The 22,724-nt window shown below is 45.8% G+C and overlaps 1 protein-coding gene across 4 annotated transcripts in view; it reads right to left on the bottom strand.

Annotated features, from left to right (window-relative positions):
• Positions 1–22,724, bottom strand: part of LOC128893992 (spectrin alpha chain) — a 58,261-nt gene that overhangs the window by 2,214 nt on the left and 33,323 nt on the right. For 3 of the 4 annotated variants that reach the window (XM_054155382.1, XM_054155353.1, XM_054155372.1), the window contains exons 4-16: positions 13,647–13,872; positions 13,297–13,574; positions 11,513–13,133; positions 10,230–11,212; positions 9,843–10,159; positions 9,381–9,758; positions 8,353–9,304; positions 7,559–7,777; positions 7,027–7,469; positions 6,667–6,720; positions 4,214–6,527; positions 3,672–4,149; positions 62–3,583 (exon numbers count right to left, since the gene is read on the bottom strand). In XM_054155382.1, coding sequence (XP_054011357.1) covers positions 62–3,583; positions 3,672–4,149; positions 4,214–6,527; positions 6,667–6,720; positions 7,027–7,469; positions 7,559–7,777; positions 8,353–9,304; positions 9,381–9,758; positions 9,843–10,159; positions 10,230–11,212; positions 11,513–13,133; positions 13,297–13,574; positions 13,647–13,872 — 11,785 coding nt within the window. The remainder of the gene's footprint in view (positions 1–61; positions 3,584–3,671; positions 4,150–4,213; positions 6,528–6,666; positions 6,721–7,026; positions 7,470–7,558; positions 7,778–8,352; positions 9,305–9,380; positions 9,759–9,842; positions 10,160–10,229; positions 11,213–11,512; positions 13,134–13,296; positions 13,575–13,646; positions 13,873–22,724) is intronic. The other variant, XM_054155363.1, reaches the window with a different exon arrangement.

Below are 22,724 nucleotides of genomic sequence, written 5' to 3'. Positions count from 1 at the left end.
TTATGCGTGCATTACTACTTCGAATACCCCACCGAAACGTTGACTGTTATAAATTAAATACCTTCACGTCTGTACTGGGGTAAAGCTTCCGAACTCGGTGAACGCATAGGAACAGGTGGCGGTGCTCCTCTAGGTGGTATCGGTGGCTTTTCTCCTGAATTAGGTTGATACTGCTCCCTCTGACTCGCCAACTGTTCCTGCTGTATCAACTGTTGCTGCTGCGCCATCAACTGTTGCTGTCTATGCATTTGCAAAAACTCTGTTTGCGTTTGATGCATCTCTGGTCTCTGATTAACTACGAACTCTGCGTTGTTCTGTGGATCGCGTCTCTGTTGGTTCTGCCTGTGCATCTGAAGAAACTCGATCTGAACGCTGCTGGAGGAATTGGGAACGTCTCGTCTGATCACAGAGTTCTTCCTTTCCAGCTCAGGCGTCGACGCGTGGCTACTACCAGTCGACGCGTTGTCATCCGCGTGCTCCACGGACACGTTTTGCAGCCTCTGCAAGCTCTCTTTCTGCGACTCGTCGTAGCTCAGAAGTTGCAGGCTGGGAGGCAGCTTGGCGTGGAACGATATCTTGTTCACCCAGTCTTCCATCTCTTGTTGACTCGGTGCGAGGAACAGGAACTCTGATCCGTCTGTACACTTCAACCTGAACACGTTCTTCTTCTTCGTATAGTCGTCAGCTTTCTCGCATATGGCGTTGAAAATGGTGATGGGCGCGGTGGCTGCTTTGCTCAGCGAGAAGTCCTCGATATCTTTAAAGAAGCACAACAGTTGCCCGCAGAGTACCGTGTAGTACTGCTTCCACGAACGCACGGCTGCCTTTTTTCCAGCACTTTGCAACTCGTGTTTCCTCTCGAGCAACCCTTGAATTTCTACTGGAGGGAGCGCGTCCATATTTTCCATTCGCTGTAGCTTCCTGAAGCTCTGAGTCCTCCTTCTGGTCGTGAAGCTGGGCGTCCTCTTCGGTTTCTTCGTATCTACCTTCATGCTCTCAGCTCTCTTGATGTCTGGCGTCGTTCTTCTCAATTTCTCGCCAAACACATGCGATATGCCGTGTGGTTTTTGAGTTGGAGTCGAGTCCATGCTTTCAGACGTGGTAGAGGTCTTCAGGGGCGACAACTTGTTGATGGACTCGTGTTCCTCGGTTGTGCCATTGACTTCATCGTGAACGCTGCGATGGGGGCTGTCCAGGAGTCGTCTTCGTTCCTCTTCGCGCTTCCTCTCTTCGGTTATCCTTTGCACCTCCTTGCGCTTTCGTTCTTCAAGGCGAGCACGCTCCACCCTTTCCTTCTCAGCCTGCCTGGCAGCCATCTCTACCTGCTGCTGCTCCCTGAAAGCTTCTTCCAACATAGTTATACGTCTGAGGGCGCTGAACCTCTCCTCTTGCGCTTCGATGGTCTTCTCAAAGTCCTCGTGCTTCCTTATCAGCTCCTCCACCTGCGGGATGCTCTCGCCAAACTTCCCATCGTGCAACATAGGCTCCCTACTGACGATCCAGTTCTCTAAAGTCTCTGCTTCTCGCTTGAACAACTGCGTGTCTAGGTTCTGCTCGTATATGTGCCTTCTTTGCTCCCAAGTGTCCTTGAGGAACTGCTGTCTGTAACGTAACACGGATACCTTGTCCTCTATCTCCTTCGACAGGAAGTGGCCCTGCTCTATCAGCTCCTGACCGATCTTGTAGAACTTGTCGAAGGCCTCGTTGCGTGTCTCGATCTCTGCTTTGTACTCGTCGTGTCTGGATATCAGCGCTTCTGCGCCAGGCACGTCGCGAGCCAATTCTGGGGCCGTTACCTTGGCTACCATTTCGTTTATCCAGGACATCAAGTCTCTGTATTCGCCTAGATAGGACTGCAATTGCTCTGCTTGCGACAGCTTGCTTCGTCTCTGAGCAGCCTTCTCTAGGAGCTCGTTCCAGGCTGCCTCAGCTTCTTGGTGCTTCACGTCTATGTGTATGCGAGCGTCTGGGAACAGCTCGATCAACCTGGAGGCTTCGTCCATCAGCAACTCGACCTGTTCTTTCACAGCATCCAGATCAGTTTCGAATCCTTGGTGCTTCCTCACCAGAGCTTGAATAGTCTCCAAGTCGTGACCGTAGCCGTCGGAACTGAGAGCAGTTTCTTTCTCCTGAATCCACGAGATGGTCTCGTCGGCAGTCCTATCGAACATGTGAACCTGTTTCGCACCTGCCAGTGCGTCTTGTCGCGCGTGAGCCAATTCTTTCAGATCCTCCCACTGTTGCTTCGTTTCCTCGATTTTCATTAGTATCTTGTTCTTTTCAGGATTGTTCTCCGCTATCAGCTTCTGTCCCTCGTCAAGGACTGCCGACACGCGGCTTTCGCTAGTTGTCAAGCCAGCTAGGAAGTTGTCGAAAGTCTGGATTAGAAGCTCGACGTGTTCCACGTCGCGTCCGTAGTCTTCAGAGGCAGCCACTGTCGTTTGGTCTCCGATCCACTCGATCACCTCGTCTGCCTGTCTGACGAACTTGAAGAACTTCTCGCTCTCTCGCAGCCGCTGGAATCTGTAGTCTTTTAGCTTCTGCAGCTCCTTGAACTTCTGCTCGATCTCTGCTTGCTTATGCGTGATGTTCTTGCTGTCGAAATGGTGCCTTTCCGTCAGTCCATGCGACAGCTTCCTCAGATTTGCAATGGTGTTTTCGAAACCAAGCAAATCGCGTTCCATCTCTTCCAACTTCTTCAGCAAGGACTGAACAGAGTCCTCGTCCTTTCCGTAATCCGTGGAAGTAGACTGTGGATGCTTCTCCTTTATCCATTGTTCAATCTCGGCGGCCTCAGCGTAGAACATCTGCGACTCGACAGCATCGAGCAACCGCAATTTCCTCACACTTGCCAAGTCTCTGAGATGCGAGAGCTTTTCTTGCAGTTCCTGCGACAGTTTCTCGATCTTCTCCGACGCGAAGTGCCCGCTTCTCACCATGACCGTGGCTCTGCTGGCTAAAGACGACACCACAGGCTCTCTGGATATCAGCTCAGCCTCCAGAGATTGATGTTTCTTCTGCAATCGCTGTACAGTCGTCAACGAACTGCCCAGGTCGTTACTGGCAGCCAAAGGTTCTTTCTCTGACAACCAGTGCATCTCATCCTCGACGTCCCTTGCGAACTGGTGCAGCAGCTTCGCGTCTTCTAAGTTGTCCCTCCTTATCTGCATCGGTTCTTGCAAGCTATGGTACCTATTTATGGTGACCAGTGCTCTGTCTTGTATCTCGTCGCACATGAAATGATGCGACTTCTGGAAACTGGTTGCCGTGTCCTTGATAGACTCGCAAGCTTCGTTGTGCCCTAGAACGTCGTTTTCTAAGTTGGTGTGTCTCTTCAGTAAATTGGCGACGCTGGACAGGTCCTTTCCGTGGTCCTCCGACTGCAACTGGGTCTCGACTTCGTCCATCCACGTCTCGAATTCGTCCAAAGTGCGGCCAAATAACAGAGCTTGGTAGGCATCGTTCAACCTGTTCTTCTTCAACTCGCTGGTTTCTTGCAGTAGACGCCATTCTCCTTCCAGTTCTTCCAAGCGCTCTTGTATGCTGTCCGAAGCGTAATGTTTCTCTTCGATCAGTGCCTCGCCTGATAAAAAAACAGTAGGAGTCAGTGTCTTGTCACGATGAAAATAAAAAGCAATTTATAGAACATAGGTTAGATTAGTACAGGTTACCTTCGTTGATCACTGCAGCTACTCTTCCTTTATTAGCCATCAGTTCGCTCTCAAAGGCAGCGTGCTTCTGGATCTTGCTCTGCAAATTCGACGAATCCCTATAGTTCTCGTCGCTGGCCACTTGTTGTTTCTGGTGCAACCAGCCTTCGACCTCGTATATGTTTCGAAGGAATTGATGCAGATGATGGCTCTCCAACAATTTTTTCCTTCTCGCTCTTGCGCTGTTCTGCAATTTATCCCTTCGGGCACAGACAGTCACTAGTCTCTGCCTTATAATATTTGCATCCGCGTGCTCCTCGGACAAGATATCGTTAGCAAACTTCTCCAGCTCCTCGATTCGACCCAATTGTGACACCAGCATCTTTTCAAACTCTTCGTGCTTACGTAGCAGCGCCTCGACGCCGGACAAAGACTCGCCGAGGTCGTCATTGTTGAGGAATGCTTCCTTCGTTGCCAGCCAGCTATCAGCTTGGTCAGCCTAAAATAAAAAAATAGAAAAAATAAGTTATGATTGCGTTAGGAGTGGCTATTTAAACACCTACCTGTTCCTTGAATAATTGCAATTGATGTGCTTGCGTCAACTTCTGCCTTCGACTCTCCCAAGCATTGATCAAGCCCTGTCTGAACTCCTCCAGGTGTTGAAGATTGCCCTTTACGTCTTCGTTGATGGAGAGCAGCTTCTGGCCGTGCTCTTTCAAGGCCTTAAACGTGTCTTGTCTGCCATCGATCTCTGCTTTCCGCTCTTGGTGGAGCTCCAACAGAGACTCAGCTTCGGATATCGTCGCTGGAGGCTCGGACTCGTCCATGCGTTTGATGGTATCCGCCACCCACAGCTCCAGTTCGTGGAGATCCGCTTGGAACTTGTGCAGAGTATAAGCTTGGTTCAACGCCTCGCGACGATGCTGAGTAAGACGTTGCAGATCGTCCCAGTTGGACTGCAATTCGGACAGTATACCATTGATTTGAGGTGCTTTGTCTGGGTACTTCAGGGACAAGTCTCTGGCGTCTGCGTTGTGCTCCTTCAGCTTTCCTTCTATGGCTGTCATATCACGTTCCATGGCTTCCTGCTTTCTCTGCAGGTGTTCAACGGCAGGTAGATCCTTACCCACGTCCGACGTGTTCATGGCTACAGACTTTTCGATGACTCTCTGGCTCGTGTCATCGATGTCCCTGTTGAACAAGTGGATCTCCAGTGCCCCTGCCAACATTTCTCTGTAAGCACTCAACGCCCCTTGCAGGCCCTTCCACTTATTGTTAAAGTTGTCGCGACGCTGCTGAATAGCTTTGGACTCGTTATCCCTGCCCTGTTTAATAAGTTTGTCCGCCAAAGCGTTAATCGTTTTTATCCTCGAGTCGTCCACCCTCATGTCGCTGTCCACGTCGTCGAGCTTCCTTTGAAGACTCAAGCAGTGCTCGTAATCCTTTCCAGTATCGGCTGCTTGCACCATCATTTCCTTATCTCGTATCCATGCCTCGATCTTCTCTACTTGGTTGTTAAATTCAAGAATGTCTTGTGCCTCTTCTAGGCCTCTGCCTCGATTTCCAGATTCCAGCAACAATTTCCTCCAGGAAGAATGCAGACTCTCCAATTGCTGACGAATCTCTGCGCTTGCTGGGTGTTTCTGGGCGAGTAGCGTTTCGCCTTTGGCCTTGATCTCCTCGATTCTGCTTTGGTTGGCCGCCAATTCTGCTTGGAACGCTTGGTGCTTTTGCAACTTCTTGATCTTGTCCTCCAAACTGGACACCTCGCCCTTCGACGCTTCCGCCTCGAGCTTCTTTTGCTTCTCGCCGATCCAGGACTCTGCCTCTGCGACATCCCTGACGAACTGTGCGTGCAACAAACCTGCCTCCAGCCGGTTTCGCCGCGCTTCGCACAAATTTCGGATTCTGGCTCGTCTCTGTACGACTTCGCTCAATCTTCTCGCTATCGTGGGCGAATCGAAGTGGTTTTGCGCGAGGAGTTTGTCTCCGTGTTCTTGCAGGGCTATCAGCTTCTCTTCCTGAGTTACCAGTAGCTTCTCGAATTCGTTGTGTTTCTTGACTTGTGCGTCCACCTCTTCGACGGAGTCTCCGAAGTTGTCGCCGCTGAGGGCAGCTTCTTGAGTCGTTGACAAATTGTCCAGTTGCTTGGCGTCACGCAGGAAGAAATGTAGGTCTATCAGCTGATCGAGGTGGACCTTCTTCTTCTGCCAGGCTGTGTGGAGTTTCTGTCTCTCGTCGAGCAACTGATTGCACTTCTCTTCTACCTCCAAGGCAGCGTAATGACCAGTTTGAACCATGGCCTCGCCCAGGTCGAGAACCGAACTAAAACTGTCTTCCCTAGCCTCGATCTCACCTTTCAGAGCTTCATGCTCAGCTTTTAAGATCTGTGCACTCGCCGCGTCTCTCACTTTGTCCTCTGTCGACATGGTAGCGCGGAGTCCAGCCGCCCAATTCATTAAATCTCGGACCTGGGTCAAAAATCGCTGCAAGTCGCAACTTGCTTGCAACTGGTCCCTTCTGTGAGCGGACCTCTCCTTCAGTTCCTCCCAATGAGCAACGACAATTTGTTGCTGTTGATCGATGTGCACTGCGTTGTTTCCTGGATAGTGAGCCTGTAATCGTGACGCGTCTTCGACCAGAACTTGAAGTTGTGCCTCTAACGCGACCAGATCATTTTCGAAGCCTTCGTGGCGTCTGATCAGTGCTAGGACGGAATTTAGATCGCGACCCAGGTCTTCTGGCAGAGCTGCTTCCTTTTCTTGTATGCGCGATAGAGCTTCGGCGACGTCACGGTGGAATCTATGAATTTCCCCAGCTGCTTGCAACCTCTGCTCACGATTTCTGATAAGCCCGAGAAGGTGTTGCCAAGACTCCCTAATGAAAGGATGCATAGAATGTTACTGGTAATACACTGATTAATAAATATCTTTTTTTAGAAAACTCCACCATAATATATTATCTAAGCGATCACGTACAAGTCAAGCATATTTAAAATCCTCCATTATATACTCACTTCATAGCAGCATGCTGTTTCCGTACTTGACTTACAGGGTCGTCGTCGTCTGGTCTGTGTTAAATATATGTACAAAAAGATTTAGTAACCCGACACCAAAGAACATTACGTTTGGAAATCATTCGCCATTCGATTAATCAGTATTTTGCGTACGTACGCTTCTACTATCCATTTACCATTGTCCATTAAATGAAACTACATTAACAACTAGAGTAACAATTTACTACCGAATAAAAAATACCAATACCATAGCTAAGTTCAGAAATTGGTTCAAAAAGTTGAACATGCATTTAGTAAAGAAGTTTGAAGAATCTTGAGTCAAGGTATCAATTCTACATTGTGTGCGTGATTGCATCTTACCTTAATTGTTCTTGGCGTTTCTCGATATCCTGAATGTATGGACTCTCATTGGCGATCAACTTCCTTGCTAACTCCTCGCACTGATTGAATCTCTCTGACCCAGCCTCTATTCTATGCTTGAAGTCGTTGAACTTTGCTTGCAGTATTAGCAAGTGTTCGTAGTCTTGGCCGTAATCTTCCGACCCAGCAGCCTGTTCTTGCTCCTTCATCCATTGCTCTAATTCTCTACTTTCCAAGAAGTATTCGTGGCGGTACATACTCTCCATCAAACGTTGCTGCCTCACAGTGGCCAGTCTTTGCAACGCGCGCATTTGTTGAGCGATCGCTTGTTGCTTGTTGGCTATTGCTTTGCTATCAGGGTGTTTAGCATTGATCATACTGCTAGCCGTGTGTCCCATTTCTGTTACGATGCCATTGTAAGTGTCTAATTCTAATTCGACAGCCTGAAACATTAAATATCTGTATTCATCACTGATACTTGGTTAAACCCGATGAAAGAAATTGTACATTGATACTGTTAAGCTGAATGTACCTTGTGCTTTGTCAAAAGTTTAGTGGCGGCATCCCGATCTCTACCATAATCAGTGGAGCTAAGAACATCGTTCTTTTCGTTCAGCCAACTTTCAACTTCCCCTGCTTCGAAGAAGAACTCTTGTGCTTTTAGAGACAAGTCCAATGCTTTGCTTCGTTCTCCAGCTTTCTCTTGTAAATCTCTCCAAGCTTCATCGAGCTCGTCGCACAGCTCTCGTATCTGTGCAGAAACGAGGCTTCGTAATTTAATTGTATTAAACGGAGCAAAGATAAATCAAAAACGTATTATTAGTTTTATGAAATAAAACTTGTAAACAAATTAAAGAAACAGATCTCTACAGTTAATAAAATGAAAATACATTTATGCTTCTGGAATAAATCATGGAAGACAAGCACATGCATGCGTTATATATTCTTCATTTAAACTGACTATATAAAAATTTGTCAATTGTAAGCATTTTGCGATTTAAGAAGACAGACTATTTTATTGCTTTGAAGTATTTGAATCTATATACAAAAATTTGTATCGAACATCTTTGCTGATAAGTATTGGAGTATAATCACAATGTTATTTTCTTTAAATAAAACAACACCATTCATGCATCTGTGCTAACCTTACCTCTGCAGACCCAATATTGTTGTAATAGTCCAAACTGTGCAAAAATTATGATCTTTTATTTCAAATTCTTTGTACGACAATGTAGGGATGGCAAGGATGGCATATTCGAGGTTATGTATAATTGTATATATCCTCTGAAAATATTCGAACATACTATTTCTATGATTATCTATTACCTTCTTCTTCTCTGGGTGGCCCTGATCGATCAAAGTCTGCCCAGAAGCTGAAGTTTTGTCAATCATGGGTTGGTGACCAGCAATCTCCGCCTCGAGTTTCTTGTGCTTCTTATGCAAGGTTTGAGCTTGATGCAGATTCTGTCCAAGAGTAGTTGAAGACGCTTGAGGAAGGTGATCTTTTATCCATTGCAATTCAGCATCCAGCTCGAAACCGAACTTATGAAAGCGTAAACTTTCTTCCAACGCTTCTCGCCTTCTTTTAGCAGGCTCCTTTAAGCTGCGGAACTTTCTTTGCGTGGCTTGGCCGGTTTTCAAAACATTCGCAGCATCGAAGTGCCCTTCGTGAGCCATCTCTTCACCCATAGCAACGAGGTCATTCACCTTCTGCTCCCACTGACACATATCGCTTTCAAGGGTCTGATGCTTCTTCAGTAACTCCTTGCAACTCCTCAAGTCCACTCCTACCTGCTTGCTCTGCAAGCAGTTCTCTATTTCCTCCAACTTCAACCTAGCATCCTCCATCGTGCGATTGTAGCCATGTTGACAGGCAGCCTGTCTCAATCTGCATCCCTTCTCCAAAGACAGAGCCACCAATCTCTCCCACTGATCATTCAGTTCTTTCAGAGTTCTACCCACATCGTCCGACCTATAGTTCTCTTCGGATATCAAAGCTTTCCCAGCTTTATTCACCGCTCTCAGTTGCCCTTCGTTGGCTCTGAGTTCTCTTTCAAATGCCTCGTGCTTCTGAAGCTTTCGTTCAAGGTTGTTCAAATCACGGTAACTCTCGTCGGATGCGGTCTTCATTTTGTCGCCCAACCAGTCTCTCAGGTCGTCTACCTCTGCTGAGAACTGTTGGTAGTGCTCTGACGCATTTAGAGCGGCTCGACGACGCTGGGCTGCGTCCTTGACTGCCATTCGCCGTGCCAATACTTGGTTTCTCCTCTCGTTAATGCTGCAAACAATAGTTAAATTAGTTTCATGTATCGCAGGACTTCATATGGAAATATTTTTTAGAAGAAACGACTTACTAATCTTTATCATAATGGTTCTGAGCGATTAGTTTATCCGCGGTATCGCTGAAAGCTTTCAATCGGTCATCCTGCGCGTGAAGGGTATTGTCGAACTTCTCGTGTTGTTTCAGCAAAGCTTCGACGTCGTCCAAAGATTCCCCTAAATCGGTGAAGTCTAAAAACGCTTCGTGAGAGCTGGTGGTAGCTTCAATTTGATCAGCCTCGCGATTGAACTGTTGCAGTTCCAGGCATTGCTGAAGCCAGGCTTCTTTAGCCATCCAATTGGAAGTTACCGATTGGTACAGACCATGCAATTTATCTAATCGTTCGCTGACATCGATCAGAGTTGGATTACGGTGTAACAGTTGGTTTCCAAGTTCTTCGACTTCCCTGAACCTGGAGGTAGTACAACAGAGAAAGAGTTTACTATCGAGACTTTGATTAATAGTTTCAAGTAAAATAGAAGACTCTAACGCTTACTCGTCTTCGCGTGTCCTTATTTCTTCTCCCAGTTCCATGTGCTGCTTCCTCAGTTGTTCGGCGGTAGCGACGTCCCTGACAGGTTCTTCAACCTTCATCGTTTCCTGCACGTCCGCGGCCCAATTGATCAAGTTCTTCGAGCTGTTCATGAAAATCTGCTGACCAACTGCATCCTCTAACCTAGATCTACGTTCCTTAGCTTTCGTTTGAACTTGGTTCCACAGTTCTTTGATCTCGTTCTGTCTTGCGTTCACGTTGTTCAGCTCGTGAGGATAGGAACTCTTCACGCTGTTCGCTAACAAATTCACTTTCCTCACCTAGAACAAAGAATTTATATGATTCTGTCTCACCATCTACAAAATTAATTTCAAGTTACACTAGTCATACTTTTTCCTCGACTGGCGCCAACTCTCTCTCCAAATGCTGATGTCGTCTCTGCAGAGCCTGCACCGTTTTCAGGTCAGGACCGAGTTCCGCAGTGTCCAACTGGGTAATCTTCTCCAGCATCCAGTCGTGGGCTTCGTCGCACGTCCTGTTGAACAACTCCACGCTCGAAGCTCCCTCCAGGCTCTTCTCCTTCTGCGCTTTCAGCCAGTTCAGATGGTCCCACAGCTGATGGATATGCCTCTGTCTGGCTTTCACCTTGTCCAACTGACTGTGTCCTTGCCTGACGAACTCCTCGACAGCGGAATCTATGGCTTCGACTCGTTTTCCAGAGGCTGATAAGTCAGTGAGGAACTTCTCGTACTTTCTCTTCGCAGTCTCGACGTTGTCGCGAGGATCGTCGACTCTCAGCATCTTTTCTTTGTCTTTGATCCATTTCTCGAAGTCGTCGCACTCGCGATAGAAACCATAAAGTCGTATGGCGTCCTCCAGCAACGCGTGTCGCTTCACAGCAAGTTCCTGCAGTTCACCGTATGTGTCGTTGATCTTCTTCTGTCGTTTCTCGACACTGTCCCCGTCGCTGGCGGTTTTCCTCTTGATTGGTTTCACGGTAGACTTTATCGACTTCACCCTCCTAACAGGAACCATTTGCTTGACCATCTTCGTTTTCTTTACTCTCTGTGTTACTCGTACTTTCTCTGACTTCTTCACTGGGACACGTATCATCTTAGGCTCTATTTCGCGTACGTATTTCGCTGGCACGAAGCCATCGCCGCCATCAGCCTTCTTCACGCTCCACCAGTCCGGGTTCGTTTTGTTCAACAGAAACATTACCTCGTCCTTTACCATGCGCATGCCCTGGCCACTGAACGGATACAGACTCATCACTTGGGGCACCAGGACGTCCTCGAGGACTGTCCTGGGTTCCATCCTTTCTACGACTTCATCAACCCACTCCTCCTGGGGCACTAACCTTACTTCTTTACCTGTAAAGCAGAACATCGATATCAATAGGAACTACAATTAAAATTTCTGTTAGTTAAATATTGGTTTGTCCGGAAAGTTCATGCCGATTTTTGGTAGGTGGTACAGGTCTGAATGTATCGGAATGGTTGAAAACAAATAACACGTACACATCCCCTTAAAAGCTGGAAAAGTTGTGGAACGAAATGGTACATATATAATTCAGAAATATATATAAAAATTCAAACGTGTCTTTGAATATTTCTTAAAAATTGTCACGCACTTTCTGGACAACCCAATAGTATAACAAAGAACCAACTTACTCCATTCTTCTTGTTCCAGTTCCGCAACAGGCTCTGGATCAGCAGACAACTCGAGAGTAGAAATTCCAGACTTGATAAGCTTCTCAGCTTGCATGTTCAATGACTGTACATCGCCTTTGTAGGCGTTTAACTCTCCCTCCAAGTCTTTGTGTCTTTGCAAAAGTGCTTGGGCACTCGGTTCGTCCACACCGTAATCTTCAGAGGCTACGAGGGCCATCTTTTCGTTCATCCAGGAGTCCGCCTCGTTGGCATCCGCGTAGAATTGAAAAGCTTCAGCGGCGTCGTCCAGCTGCTTCTTCCTCAGAGCTGCCAGTTCCTCCAAGACTTTCCAGTGCTCTTGCAAGGAGTCCATGCGGTTCTGGATTTCCAGGGACGACGGATGATTGTCAGCGATCAGCTTCCTGCCAGCGTCGCAGAGCTGTTCGGACTTGGGCCTGCGTACCTTCATCTCGTCCTGCAGAGCCTTGTGCTTCTGCTGGAGGGAGATGACAGCGCGCAGATCCTTGGCGGAGATTCCAGCCTTGCAGATTCGTTGCTTCTCGATCAGCCAGGACTCCTCGTCCTCGTGATCTTGGAGGAAGTGGAAGAAATTCCTGGCGTCTTCGAGACGAGCTTTGCGTTCCTTGCTGTACTCCACCAGTTCGTCGTAGGCACGATTCAGCATCTCCAGTTTCTGTTGCAGAAGTGGCACTTCCTTGCTCTGAGGTTGTGCTAAATGTTGCGCTGCTTGCCTGCCAAGTCTTCTCTGGGTTTCGCCCAGAGCTGTTACCTGAAGCTCCTGCAAGCTGTGCTTCTGCAAGAGATCTTCGACTCCCAGTAGATGTGGGCCAACGTCAGTGCTCTGGAAGTACAGCTGGAGCTCTTGAATAGAGGCTAACGTGGTGTCAATCTCTCTCATCAGACTCGTAAGGGAACTTAGAGCTACTAGGTTGGACTTGTGATGATCCAATAGGGCCAGAAGCTCCTTCCACCTTTGCAGTACTTCCTGTTCCCTGGTGCGAACCCTTTCCAGCCCGTGATAGTTCTCTCTCACGAGCTCCTCAGACATATTCGTCAAATCATGAAAGCGTTCTTCTCTCGCTAAGATGTCTGCGCTGATGGCTTCGTGTTTCTTCACCGTGGCGTCCACCTGAGCCAAATTGCTACCGTATCTTGGGTCTGTCAACACTTGAATCATCTCCTTCAGATAACCTTCCCTGAGCACGCTCTTCCTTTCGAATTTGTAGTTCAATTGTTCGAGCCTCTCCTGTCGCAGGAGCTCAGTCCTCAGGGCTACTTCTCGACGATGCTCGGCTCGTTCAAGCTCCACCCAGTTCCTCTCAATGTCGTGCACCAATTGACCCTCTTGGGGCGTAAAGGCGGGTTGGTTCAAGGACTTTAATTGAGTATTTATGTGAAAGTACAAAGCTTCGATCTCGGACCGTTCCTTGTACTTCGGTGGCTTCTCCACCGTCCTGTATTGCTTGAAAGCCAACAGTTCTCGCTGAATACCTTCCAAAGAGTTGGGAAAGTTTCTGTTCTCCAGGACTTTAATCTTCATCTTGATCCATTCCAGCAGGTCGGTCGTGAGCTTCTCGTAGTGGATCTTCATCTTATCAGCGTCCATCATTTGCCCCACAATCTGTAGACATTGAGCAACTCGTAATTGAATTCTTTGACGAAGAATGGGAAGTGAAAGTAGCTAGTGCAACAGCTAGTCGTGTTCGAAGATGCCGTGATAAATATTTTACTAAGATTTCTCTGACTTAATAAATGTAATTAAGGACAGCGTACGATTTACATACGTTTGCAATTCTTTTACCACTCTTGATTTCGTTTTTCATCCTGGCAAAGGTGTGATAGTAAGAGGCGACGTAGGTGATGATGGACTTCTCGTCGGGTCGCGCTGTGTCGACGTCCTCCGCGTCCAACAACCGCGGAATTCCGAGCTCCGAATTGGCGACATCGAAGGCATAGTTGAGATTATCGATGTGCTTGTTCTGTTGCAACTCCGACCAGTCCACCAGGTCTGGTCTATGAGCGTGTATGAGGGCGTTGAAGCCCAGACCGCTTCTCCAGGACCCTACGATAAACAAAATCAATGTATCGCACGTATTCTTTTATATTCTCTAAATCTTCTAGAATAGAAGTTTACCAGTGAAGTCCTGTATATTAACTCCAGGGTACCCATTGGTCTTCCTCTGACACCACAGCAACAGGGCGTCTTTAGCCGACTTCTTCTCGCTGCTATCGTTCTCCTCGTCTACGTCAATCTCGATCTCCTGGATCTGGAACCTGAGGATGATGGTCCAGATCAAACCCAGTATCAACCTTGGGTTCCCGTCGACTATGTCCTCCGCGCCTATGCTTTCCAAGCGGACCTGCGAATAGGAGGAAAATACTCGAGATTAGAATCAGCGGTAATCCGGCAAAGAAATGATACAACGAACGAGGCACTACTCGAGGAATTCAGAAAGACGCGAAGTCAGAATGATTAGCTGATTAATCCCCGCGCTGGAGAAAGGTCACACATTGGGAATGCCATTTGGAAATGTTTATGCCAGTATCCTAATGAGGGTTTGCGATTGCTTTCTCCGCGTAAACTGCAATCTGCAATGAAATATTTATTGATCGCCAGGTGGCTCCTTCTGGGCTGCGTTAAAATTGCCTATCCGCTCGATTGCTGGATCTCCCAGCGAGCCGGGATCAGGTGAATGCAACCGCATAATACGCTCGCTGAATTTACGAGAAGGGATTGGTGGACTTCTGGTACAATGATATTCGCATTCCAGCGTGCACGTGTGTGCGGAGAAACAAGTAAAAGAGTGGAATGCCTGGCCGGGCTATTGATATCGTTGCGTAAATAGTGGGGTTTAACGGGCGTCTGTGGATGGGAACGTGCGGATGAGTATCTCGCTGTGATAAAATGGAGACATGCATTGCATGGTTGCGTCACGTGAAAAGCAAGAAGCGCATAGGACGGCCTTGAGTGGATGATAATGTGGTTATTCGAAGCCTGATGTATTGTGTCAGGTCATGTCTATGCTTATTATGATGAGGTGAAAGAGAGAAACCTATAGAGATGTCCAGATGGAATGCATTGAGCCGATATTAATTCTGCATACCACAAACAATTTGGCTCTACATTGCTAGTCATCTCTAAGGAGATTTTTCTAAAGCTGATATCATGGCTATACTTATTTTTGTTAGATTATAATCTTCCAACAAGTTGGTAGCTCTCAATTATAGTTTTTGTAATGCGTTCAGGTTGGTAACATTGAGTTGCAGGAAAATACGTGTTTTGTTTAATTACATTATTTTTAATAAAGCTGTTTTTGAGGTTAATATAGTAAAACCTCATGCAAATCCAACAATTATAATAGAGTGAAAGAAGGAAATATATTGAAAAATCCATTTAGAATGTATCGGGGCACTATTAATGCTTCCTATCACAAGCAATTGGGCTCTACATTGGTACCCACTCCAAGGTGTTTTCTCTTAAGTTTCCAAGTTACTTGATGACCTCAGAAATCAAGCCAAAGACAAGGAACCCATACAAAACACTACAGCGAACCATGTATGGGTCTTGCCAATAAAAGGTCAGATGCATTTATTATTCATGTAGACAATAATGCAGCAAAAAGGTGAGATGTATTACAGCAATGCTATTATATATAGCCATGAATAGATTAACTATGTTACACCAATAGTATGTAGTAATTGTAATGAGAGGAAAAAGGAAATACAAAGTACAGAGATAGTGTCATGACCATTAATAACTAGATGTGCTGTGAAATCATCAGCTCCACCTGATTATACACCTGAGTGCCTTAAGGTAATGATGTCATCCATAATAAGGAAACAGGTGTATCGCATTAGACTATCTGTCCTTATTAGTCTATTTTGATAACAGAGTGAAACCTTAGAATGGGTAATACTGTCACGCAAAATTATGAAGTACATGCACGGTGTTATGTCACTGCACATAACTAATTATAACACATTAATGCGGTGCAATGTACTGTGCAGTGGCCTCATTCAGGAAAACTAAATGAATTGGGTGCCAGCTTCTACTTTAGAAGAATAATAGACTATTATAGAAAATAAGAGACTATTGCAAGTACTGAATACATCAATTAAATTTTATTTAATGAATTTTGATTGATGGTGCAAAAGCAAGGTCCAACAAGGTCCACCTGGGTCCACCTAAAATGTCTACTCTTTATCTGGACTAGTCTGAATGTCTTGAACTAGTAATCATTTGTTTATTAGATCTGAAATGGGTATTATTTCTAAAGAGAGGAACGTGACATTTTAATATTGGATTCATCAATTTTCACGCCTGATCGATTAAGATCCGAAGAAACGCTCGCGGGCCAACAAACGTGCTCACGGCTACATTATACTTAATCGCAGTGCGTGCCCGAAGCGCGACTTCTGGAATGTCGTCCGATCACTTGTATCAAGGCCGCCACAAAATGAAAATTATTGTTCTTTCCAGGCCGCCCGACATCTCGCGGAATGCAAAAGAAACGCCATCGACGGTAGGTAAACACGTATCCAAGTCTACAAGTGACGATGCAGTTCGTGAAATTATTGATGAATATGCACTAGAATAAAGCTGTGAAAGAAAATCATCCACTGCTTACTTATAAATTTCTCTGGAAATAATAGATCCTGTACTGTTTCGAATTGAAGAAAGAAATTCGGTGTCCTCGCAGTCGGTAATTTACCTACATCGAGCAATTTAGCATTGACGAAAAATTGGCGGGAAAGTAGACATCGAACGACGCGGGAAATTCAAATACCCAACGCAACAGTTTCCTTAATTATAAATATAACTATACAGTACGATCCTACGACTTCTTCAAGATCAATTTGCGCCCAGAAGTCAATGTACCTCGCTTACAAACATGACGCGTTACGAACCACGCGTTAGAACCAATAACCGTAACCGACGATTAGCCTAACATGAGTAAACAAATAAACATACCGTGTTACTCGACGGCGAATATGTTCCTGTCACGTAATTTGTAGCCGCGATACACGTTGTATGCATAACAGCAATCTACGAGAACGCATCGGGGGCGATCACTCGATAATAACAGATCTACCATCGACATAATGGGCTGCGATGCGGACGCCAGCGGTGGGATCGTTTCCATTTATCATTCATCGCCGATAATGTATCATTAAAACGCGAAGAGCAACCGTTGCGAGCATTTATCTGGAAGTGGAGTGATAGGAGGATAACTGGACGACGCAGGCATGGTTATGATTCCATCACGCAAACCACAGCAATCATGCTGGGCCAGATAGATCTTAGTAAGGTAGGCTATCGAGGTGCTTCAAGTGACTAGGCGATTCCTGACCAATTCTGACGGGTGGATGTCTTATTGCTGGCAATCCATTGTTTAGAAAGCAGGCGTGAGTCCTCTTGTACCTCTGAGCCAGGTTCCATTTGAGGCTAGGCGGCGCTAGTTGGGTAGATGGCGCTAGATGACTACAGCAGCGTTAGTTCGCTGGGCAGTGCTAGTTAAAAACAATTACCCTCTCAACGACCAGGAAATAAACCCATCATCGATCAGTCCAAAGCTTCGCAAGGGTCAAGTGCCGCTTGCTCGCTCGGTAAACACCGAGTGAAACAAATCGTTCCAACCGATACGTCCAATCCTCCCCGTCGCAATAAATTCAGGGACTCAATCGAAGCGACCGGGCCGAACAAGTCATTTAAAAAGTGATTTGGGCAGGAAAGTCTGGCGATTACCTTCACCGCCGCGATTCCATCGGGCTTTCCGTTCAATGTACATCTAGCGATCCGTTAATCCGGCAAGGGATCAACCTTCGAATTTTCAGCCGGTCGAACTGCATACGCTCACGTTATAAGCCGACTATCAGCGACGTATGAATAATGAATGAGCCACGGGCTGCATAGTAAGACCGAGAATACGGTACTGTTACATCGGCCCGAGGGTGGGGTACAGTTAAAACTCGTGCAACGAGACGACCGGGCAATAAGTGGCATAAAGGCAACGGCGTTAAATAACCGGTACTCCTCGACGATTGCTTTTTGTTGCTGGCCACGGCACATCGGCTCGACTGACTCTCAACCATGGTCTTTTTGCTCCCGATGGAATTAATGAGAACGACGTACGCGATGGGCGTTCTCTTAGGATTATGGTCGCGTTAGGGATACCTTGAGGAGACGTTCCAAGTGTGTTATGTCTAGAGGCACTCTTGGGGTGATGTAGGAATAAGAGGAGCCGTGGTGGTTCGGGTACAATTTTAAATAAGATGGTGGCTGTAACTGGAGTGACTCGGTCCTGAATGGACCCATAGTTCTCCGCCCCTTCGAGTCTCTGGCTTAAGGAACAGGTTATAAACGCTAAGAGGGTGCTTGCTGCTTATTCCATAGGTGTGGGTATCTTCTTCCAGGGTAGATCTTTGGTCATACGTAGGATGTAGGTTAAAGTGGTTCCTGGTGGTTCCCTTCTAGTACGAGTTTTCTACAGTACCAGAGGCAAACACTTAGGGGACAGGTTATGTTGGCACTGAGGGGATGCCTGTTGCTTGGTTCATAGGTGTAGGTATCTTCTTTTAGGTAAAGGGTATGCACATAGGATATAGGTCAAAGTGGTTCCTGGTGATTCCTGGTGGTTCCCTTTTAGTACGAGTTTTCTACAGTACTAGAGGCAAAACTTAGGGGACAGGCTATGTTGGCACCGATGGGTCTGTTGCTTGTTTTATAAGTGTGGGTATCTTCTTTTAGGCTAGATCTTTGGTCATGTTCGAGGTTGTATGGAGTAGAAGGTATGCACATAGGATATAGGTCAAAGTGGTTCCTGGTGATTCCCTTAAAGAAATTTCCTACGAGTTATCCCAAGGCTCGTACACTACCAGAGGCAAACGCGTCGATTAATTAATCCATCCAGGGATCCTTCAACAACTTTGTAGACTATTTTCTCGCTAAACAGGTTGTTCCCGGTATCCTACTTACGCAGTCGATGTCCTTAGAGATATCGTCTCGTAATAGCTACCGGATCATCCATTCAGTCATTTCACTTAATTGCATGCACCGTTATCGTTACATTGATGCTCGATGCGCTTATAAGGAGACCCGTTCCGGATATAGTGGCTTATTTTCATAAACACGTAAACGCATCCTTGAAGAAAACAAACACATCCCTCGGTTGAGAGTATATTATAGGTCAGTGGAGAAAACCACTGCGGTATGTTAATTGGAAACTCGAGTAATCCTGAGATTCCTCTTGGAATGGGTCCTAATTCACGTGGAATTTAGAGTAACCGTTGCAGTTAGTTATTCGAGACATCTAAGGGATTTCGATCGGATTAGATCTTGGCTGTCCAGCTTCTCCGGTTTCGTATGTACCTTTTAAGATGCCTCTGAATATTCTTCCTATTGGCATCAGGGCAATTGAATCTTTGATAAAGAAGTTGGTAATACGTTAAATCACTCTTAAATTTCCTACTTTTAACAGGATTCGATACCACAAATTGAAGAGTTACGTTTCTCCTGGCTTTCCAACACCTGGACACGCATCAGCGTGGTTCGCCACGAATTGCGGGGAGCTAATGGAAACGTTCGCGGAAATTAATTTCATCGGGGCTGCCATAACACCGGTGGCCTATGGTCTACGCGAAGCCAATGGAATGGTAATAGCATTCTTGATGCATTTAGCGTGGAATGCAACTCCTACGTCCAACGTTCACCGGACTGTCGAGTTATGTACACCGCGGCTGCCAGCGCTCATTTCTCCCCAGCGTTAACTGACTCGTGCTGCCACAGAATAGCCAGCAGGGAAAAACGAACGACGACACTGTCGTTTAACTGATAATTTACAACGGGGTGGTCGTTGCGGACCTTGCGGAGTCGCATTAAAATTATGGGCCAAAAAGGGTTAATATTTTTCAAGCTAATGCACTCGTCTCTTTAGGTACCGAGAGTGGATCGTCTCAGAGAATGATGGCAGGGTGTCCTCTGTTACTACGAATTTATCACCTGTGCGTCACAATGAATGCTCAAAATGGTGGCGGGACACTTGAGGCTTTAAGAAGATGGCAAGAAGTTTCATGTTGTAATTGTGTCGGGTCTTGTTGGGTTATGTTGGGGTATGTTGGTGTCTTGCTATATTATGCTGTCTAACGTTCTGTTATGCTGTATTATGATGTATTAGATTGAATTTTGTCGCGAACTAATCTCCCATTTCAGAACTGTCTTGTCATTAGATCAAACCTTCAAACAGTATACGCCTTGTGCTATGTTGTATTATGTTGGTGTTTTGCTGTATTATGCTGTCTAACATTCTGTTATGTCGTAGTATGATGTATTATCTAGAATTTTGTCACGAACCGTTTCAAAACTACGTCATCAAACCTTTAAACAGTATTGAGTTATGTCTTATGTTGGCGTTTGTTGTAGTATGCAGTCTTCAGTTCTCTTACGTCCTACTATGATGCGTTATCTTGAGTTTTGTCGCGAACCAATCTCCCATCCCAGAACAGTTTCTCATTAGCTCAAACTTCCAAATCCTCAAATCAATACGCCTGCTCTCCCTGCCTCCAAGGGCGCGTCCCCTTGCGCCTTCACTGCTCCCAGATCTTAATCCTTCCGTAAAGTGGCACCTACTCATTCCGCTCGAGCCTCTCCACTATTGGCTTCAGTGACCCCCTACGTAATACCTCAATTTCGATCGTCCACCTGTGCCTTTCACGTCCATTGAAAGCCAGGCAGGCCGCTGCCGGCCATCGAAGTGAAAACAAGCGGTTCAAGGATGAGCCAGTCGTCACTCGATGATGACTCGATGTCCGCGAAACTGCTGGCAATTTTCATCCTCAGGTGCGCCTTCCTCCTCTCTCTTTCAGTCTCTTTAACTCCGGGCCGCGTAGCGGTTTTCCTACGGCATCGTTTACAACCGGCATTCTTGGCAGGGTTGCGGAATGTGGATCGCAAGGCACGCGAATGACAACTCCAAAAGGACGTTCGTGATCGTGACCGTGCGTTTCGTCATCGTTTAAGGAAAGGCTGTTCGCTCGATGCTTTTGGATAGGACCCAATTTTGTCAGCCAGCGGGGCTGTTCGATACCGACGTAGAAGTATAAAGTTCACAGCTTCCGAGAGTTTCGTAGTCATCTTTATTTTTATTATGACCATTTTCTCACGTATAGCGCTCAGTTATTATTATTATTTCATCATCTCGTCAATTTTCGAGAGTCTTATATTGTTAATGTATTATTTTGTGTGAAACATGATGTAATATATATCGTTGCCTGTAAGTCTTGCACGCTTTGACAAAATTCATCATAGTTGGGGATCTAAACTACCTCTGCACGCGAGCCTCTTCTCCTTATCCGCTTTACCGTTAACCCTGAACCGCTCGAGCGGGATGTCTGTCCCCTAAAGATCCGCGATTGGCCTCCCAGGAGCAGGTCGCGTCGTCTTCATCGCCCTTCAAGGGCATTTCTTGGGCTGAAGTGAACGCTTGCTCCATAGATGTATCGCGAAGTTGAAAAAGGGAAGTAGCTGCTTTGCGAGATTGCTGAGGAAAACTGGAACCCTCGGGAGGATCAAGCAGGGTCAGTATTAACCTTCCTGTGTCTTCCTATGTCCAAACGAGTATGTTTCTGGTATCAACTTACGCAGTACTATAATACTTTATTATCTTTAAAAAATGAACCGAGCCTGTACACTTGGCCCAACATAAAAAAAACTTTACTGCGAGAGACACTTGAGATACGAGTCGCGAAGAGTTAGCATGCTATTAAACGCGAAACGTATCTCAGAAGCATAATTAGCTTCTGCCAACTTATTACTCCACGTGTCTCTGTTAGGCAATTCCTTATTTAACAAACTGGAGAACTTAATTATTTAATAAATACGGTGCGCCTTTACGACGAAACGGTTCATTGAACAATGCCAACGATTCGTGCATCTCCAAGTGGGTTAATTGCCTAATAAATTCAAGAATGCGTTTCCTTTTGTTTCCAGCATGGAGCACGGCTTAGAACGCTATCTATGGAATGTAATGATCAGACGTTTTATAACAAGGCATACCGTATATGGTTATGGAGCACAAGGTTGCTCGAAAAGCCTTCAGCAACCAGAGGATATACACTGTAGCATACTGGCTATTTCATTTACGTGTGAATTCGAAATGGTACCAAGCGATCTCTTCTCTGTTTTTGAAGTTTCTAATGCCAACTTAAGGCGTATTTTTTGCTTCTGAGTATGACTCACTCTCCCCTGATCTTTGCACTAGGTTCTTATCTCAATTGTGCGCAGTCACAGCGCGACATTAATTTGCAAATTGATAAGGGGTCTGCCCTAATTACTTCTTTGCTCGCACAATTCTTACTTTATCGTCGTTCCAGCCTGACAATAAAAAGAGAGACGCAAAGGTTATCGGTAAACTGGAATGTTTCTTGACAAATAATCTACAACACGTTCCAATTTCACCGGTTACGGTTCCTTTCACGATAATTGCTAAGAAATGCAAGTCACACCGTCACGACGTGCACTTTCACCGAAACTTTTTGTTCAACACGTCAAACATCCGAGGGGGGCGGGAGGACAGTGATATGAACAAATTTCTATTTTTATGGTTTATCATCGACTGAGCCTGTGCCGTAACGTGGAAACTTTCGTTCACCTCGTATGATTCTTTTTTGTACGTGGCAACTTGTAATATATCATTTCTAGGGATTATGTATAAAGTATGTTTGAATAATGTTGGTATTGGTAGACTGAGTGAACTAACCTAGAATTCTTCCAAAATCGTTTATGATTAAGTGGATGTCTAGATTATGTGAGTCCATCGGTGTAATATTTTTAATTAAATATTAAAACAATTCCATGGCTGGATTAGTTCTAGAGACACCTGGTGGACCAATATATCGTTATTTTAAGGTTATGAGAACCCATAATATGAGTCTAGAGGTGCTACGAGGAAAGACAGAGCCCTCTTCAAATATTAACGATGCAATAATTTCAATAATTTCATAAATTTTATATCATAATTTGAGGGTTATGAGAACCTATAATGCCAATCTGTGAAAGATGCTACGAGGAAGAACAGCGCCATCTTTATCTATTACCAACACAATATTTCGAATAATTTAAATAAAATAATCCCTATACTTGAACTAGTTCCACAATCCCTTGGTGGACGAATATATCTCGACTTGGAGGTTATGAGAACCTATAATATCAATCTGT

The sequence above is a fragment of the Hylaeus anthracinus genome, unplaced genomic scaffold (genome assembly GCF_026225885.1).
Source record: "Hylaeus anthracinus isolate JK02 unplaced genomic scaffold, UHH_iyHylAnth1.0_haploid 0, whole genome shotgun sequence".
Lineage (NCBI taxonomy): Eukaryota > Metazoa > Arthropoda > Insecta > Hymenoptera > Colletidae > Hylaeus > Hylaeus anthracinus.
The sequence above is the reverse complement of the archived record's forward strand: the minus strand, read 5'-3'. Positions and strand labels throughout refer to the sequence as shown.